The 4,972-nt window shown below is 59.0% G+C and overlaps 1 protein-coding gene across 1 annotated transcript in view; it reads left to right on the forward strand.

Moving 5' to 3' along the window:
- The window catches only part of erfl3 (Ets2 repressor factor like 3), a 5,299-nt gene extending 564 nt beyond the window's left edge, over positions 1-4,735 (forward strand). Inside the window, 4 exon segments of the mRNA XM_067238522.1 lie at positions 1,342-1,457; positions 2,253-3,415; positions 4,055-4,359; positions 4,361-4,735. Of these exon segments, the coding sequence (XP_067094623.1) occupies positions 1,342-1,457; positions 2,253-3,415; positions 4,055-4,359; positions 4,361-4,733 (1,957 nt within the window). The 3' untranslated portion in view covers positions 4,734-4,735.
- The last annotated feature ends 237 nt before the right edge of the window (positions 4,736-4,972 follow it).

The raw sequence follows: 4,972 nt of genomic DNA on the forward strand, positions 1-4,972 counted from the left end.
AAAGAGGCATTTGTGGAATAAAGTACACCACACCAAGAGCTGCCAGTCCCTTTCTAAGCATGATAGCAGAGGTTCAGGTCAGACTGACCCCCACCCTGCTAACACCAGCCAGCCTGGATAATGACAGCCAGACTGCCAGCCAGCCATCCGAGGTAATTACAGGCAACCATAAAGATTACCAGCCAGCTCAGTTAAGATAATGATCGGCAGCCAGCCTGCTAGCCAGACTGGATAAGGCCATCCAGGATGCTAGCCCAGGTAAGGGTAGCAGCCTCCTCGCTAGGCTGTGCAGCCACAGAGACATTTACATTTAGTCATTTAGCAGACGCTCTTATCCAGAGCGACTTACAGTAAGTACAGGGACATTCCCCCCGAGGCAAGTAGGGTGAAGTGCCTTGCACAAGGACACAACGTCAGTTGGCATGACCGGGAATCGAACTGGCAACCTTCGGATTACTAGCCCGACTCCCTCACCGCTCAGCCACCTGACTCCCGAGTCACAGTACTGCACACACTGTGTACACCCCAGAGACACGCACCATACTGACCCAGCAGAATGTATGAAACCTCCATCTCTTACACGCATTAGGAACGGGGGAGTGGGGGGGGTCGAGCAAACACGTTTGTGTACACAGAGGCACAAACATGTGCACACACACAGACACCTAGTGACTCTCCCAAACACACACACACAAGTACTCTTCTCAGTCTCTCACACGCGTCAACGATCACACACACACACACACACAGCGTGAGGATGGGGGGTTGGGTTACGTAAAAGGATGGGATGTCGAGAAGGGGAGGAGAATAAGGAGCAGCGTTACGTAAAGGGTTATGGTTGAAAGGTCAACATTAATGGAGACTTCTTGGCAGCTAGGGTAGGCCAGAAGAATAGGCGTTACATAAACAGATAAAGCTACGACGAATTATGGACAGGCTTTAGTTTGGCGTTATGTAAAGAGATGGGCTGCCTCAAAGAATGACACTGTGTGTGTGTGTTTGTGTGTGTCTATAAGACCTGGTCTCTCCAAGAGACCCCTGTGTGCTGTACATTGTGACCTTGTTTAGACAGAACTGGGATTACAGGCAGCAGTGTGTACCAACATGAGAGCTTCATCACTCTCTCCGTTTCCACGGGGGGGTTGGGGGGCATTCATGTTGTCATCTCCACCTCTTTACACCTCTCTTCTCATCCATCCATCACTTAGCATTTGTATTGATATCAGACAACACTTATTAATATTCAGCATTGGCATGTTGAGAGACGAGAAAGGCCTATCAAAACATGTTGTTTGTGTGTGGGTGTTAGACTGTAACCCTTCTCTGGTCTTCTCTACGCAGGTATTACTATAACAAGAGAATCCTCCACAAGACCAAGGGCAAGAGGTTCACCTACAAGTTCAACTTCAACAAGCTGGTCTTGGTCAACTACCCCTTCATCGACATGGGCTCCACTGGTACGGCTTGCTCGTGTGTGTGACACCACTTAAGCCTACGATAGCCCAGTGAGACTAATCCTTAAGATTACTCAGCAGAACAGTGTGTATTACCTTCTCATCATCTCTCTGTTGTCTCTGTCCCTTCTTCTTCTCCTCCTCCCCCCCCTCCTCCTCCCTTTCTCCTCCTCCAACTCCCCTCCTCCTCCCTCTCTCCTCCTCCTCCCTCTCTCCCCCTCCTCCTCCTCCCTCTCTCCTACCCTCCTCCCTCTCTCCTCCTCCCTCTCTCCTACCCTCCCTCTCTCCTACCCTCCCTCTCTCCTCCTCCTCCCTCTCTCCCCCTCTCCTCCCTCTCTCCCCCTCTCTCTCTCCCCCTCTCTCTCTCCCCCTCCCTCTATCCTCCTCCCTCTGTCCTCCCTCTCTCCCCCTCCTCCTCCCTCTCTCCTCTTCCTCCCTCTCTCCTCTTCCTCCCTCTCTCCTCCTCCCTCTCTCCTCCTCCCTCTCTCTTCCTCCCTCTCTCCCTCCATCTCTTCTCCCCCCTCCTCCTCCCTCTCTCCTACCCGCCTTCCTCTTCCTCCTCCCTCTCTCCTCCTCCTCCCTCTCCTCCTCTCTCTCTCTTCCTCCCTCTCTCCTCCTCCCTACCTCCTCCCTCTCTCCTCCTCCCTCTCCTCCTCCCTCTCTCCCTCCATCTCTTCTCCCCCCTCCTCCCCCCTCCTCCTCCCTCTCTCCTACCTGCCTTCCTCTCTCCTCTTCCTCCTCCCTCTCTCCTCCTCCCTCTCTCTTCCTCCCTCTCCTCCTCCCTCTCTCCTCCCTCAGGGAGTGGGGTACCCCAGAGCGCCCCTCCCGTCCCCACCGGCGCCTCCAGCCACTTCCGCTTCCCGCCCTCCACGCCCTCCGACGTGCTCTCGCCCAATGAGGACCTGCGCAGCCCCGGGGGCGTGTTCAGCGCCGTGGCCCGGCGAATGGCGCGCGGCTCCGTGAGCGACTGCAGCGACGGCACCTCGGTCAACTCCGAGATCGAGGAGAGCAACGGGGGCGGGGGGGAGGAGCGGGGCGGGGAGCGGGGGCTGGGCGGGGGAGGGGGCGTGGGAGGGGGCTACAGGAGCATCATCCACCCCCGTCTCTCCCACGAGTCGCTGTTCCGCATGTACGGCGGCCCGGGGAACCCCGCTCACGCCGGCCCCCGAGGGCCCCCCGGCCACCGGGGCCACCCCGACTCCATGTCCCCCTTCCCCGTGTCCCCCCTGCCCGGGCCCGGAGGCGGGGCGGGCTTACTGGCCCCCCCGCTGTCCCCGGCCCTGTCCATGACCCCGTCCTCCCACCTCCCCTACTCCCCCTCCCCCTCCCTGTCCCCCATGCTGGGCTCCCACTTCTCCTTCAACCCCGAGGACATGAAGCGCTACCTGCAGGCCCACACCCAGAGCGTGTACAACTACCACCTCAGCCCCCGCGCCTTCCTTCACTACCCCAACATCATCATCCCCCAGCCCCACCGCGCCGCGCCCGAGAAGAGCTCACTGGCCCCGGAGAGGGGAGGAGGAGGGGGCGGCGGCGAGAGGGGAGGGGGCGGCGAGCGGGGAGGCGGAGCTGAGCGCCACAACAGCCACCACCACCCGTCGGCGCTGTCCCACGCCCACCCCCCCCACCCGCACTCGGCCCACCCGCACCCCCACCCTCACTCCCACCCCATCCACCACCCGCTGCACCTGGGCGAGGAGCCGCCGCACATGTCGCCCTTCAAGTTCAAGCTGCAGCCGCCGCCGCTGGGGAAGAAGCAGCGGGAAGGCCAGGGCCACGGGTGCGGGGGCAACCCCAGGCAAGGCTCGCTGTCGTCGGGCTCCGGCTCGCTGTCCTCCACCTCGGGCCTGGGCTCGTCCCTGTCGTTCGGCAGTGACCTGAGCGCGGCCGGCGGCTCCGGCCTGGTGTCCAACTCCTCCTCCACCGGCTCCCTCAACAGCACCGGCCTGCCCAAGATCAAGGTGAGGCCCGGGGCGCACGCACGCGTGTCGCTGGTGGTGAAACGGACAGAGATGACATACAGACAGTGGGGGGTTTCTTAGGGGTGGGGGATAAGATCGATTCACATTTGAATCGCAATTCAGTCTGATAGCGATTAAGATCGATTCACAAATGTATGTGAATCGATTTTTTAAATAATGTAATTTATTGTAATTTTTTTATCCATTATATATATTTTTTTTAAATTATTATTATTTATTTATTTATTTTCTCTGAAAAATCGTGAATCGATTTTTTATCGAATCGTGACCCCAAGAATCGTTTTGAATCTAATCGTGAGGTACCAAAAGATTCCCACCCCTAGTGTTTGTGTTTCACTACATCTTAGATCTGTGGCTGTCAACAGTACACAGTATAGGTTACAGTAGGAACGCATGTATGAATGAATGAATAATAATAAGACAAAAGACATGAACAGATTATAGCCCTTTTAACAACAGCTGATGACTATTTATTGTGATGAACTTAAGCACATGAGATATCAGGGGATTTCTCTCACAGCTTTAACGCGACAAAGAGCTTGACAGGTCTCCATGGAGACGCATTCTCCTCTCTCTCTCCCCGTCTCTGACCATCTGCTGTCCCTGTGCCTGCGTTAGGTGGAGCCCATTTCCGACATCGAGTCCGAGGAGGAGGTGGAGGTCACCGACATCAGCGATGACGACCATGATGACGAGTACGACCTCTTCTACGCCCGCCACCCCCACCACGCCCGCCTCCGGGGTCTCCCCCACTACCCCCCCAACGGCCTGGCCCCCGGCCACCACCCCCACGACCTGGCCCCCGGCCACCACCACCCCCACGACGGCGAGGACCTGGACGAGGACGTGTTCAAGGCCCCCGCGCCACCCCCCCCGGGCCTGCTGCCCTTCTTCACCTCCGCGCACGCCCCCCGCGGCGGCCCCCCCCCTCCCCGCCCTGAAGAGCGAGCCGGCCGAGCCGGGGGACTCCACCCCGCCGCCGCCGCCGCCCCCCCACAGCGCCGGCCCCGCCCCCACCAAGTGCATCCCACTGAAGCTGCGGTTCAAGCGGCGCTGGAGCGAGGACCAGCGCATGGAGGCGTCCCTGGAGGAGTCTGACGACAAGAAGGTGCGGGGGGAGGAGAAGGGGAGGAATGGGGAAGGGATGGAGACGGAGGAGAACGGCAGCGGGGACGGGGACAGCCCGCCCCCCTTGGGGGGGTACGAATGCCCCCCGCCCCCCCTGGCACACAGGAGGGTGACCTCTGACCTGCACCGTGCCACCGCCCAACTGTCTCTAGAGAGCAAGGACTGCTGATCACACACACACACACACACACACTGATAAACACTACAGTACAAGTGTATGGCTGTACAGATCAGTGTAAATGAGTCCCACCGACAGTCGTCTTCTCTGTGTGGACCCTCCTCACTGACGCCCCCATCTAGTCCTTCCGCCCGCTCGGACCTGAGAGAACCCACATCTCCACACACACAGCCCTGCTCCACCCAGACACCCCAACTCTGTACCCCCACCCCCCCTCCGTCTGTACAGGG

The sequence above is a fragment of the Osmerus mordax genome, chromosome 6, assembly GCF_038355195.1.
Source record: "Osmerus mordax isolate fOsmMor3 chromosome 6, fOsmMor3.pri, whole genome shotgun sequence".
Lineage (NCBI taxonomy): Eukaryota > Metazoa > Chordata > Actinopteri > Osmeriformes > Osmeridae > Osmerus > Osmerus mordax.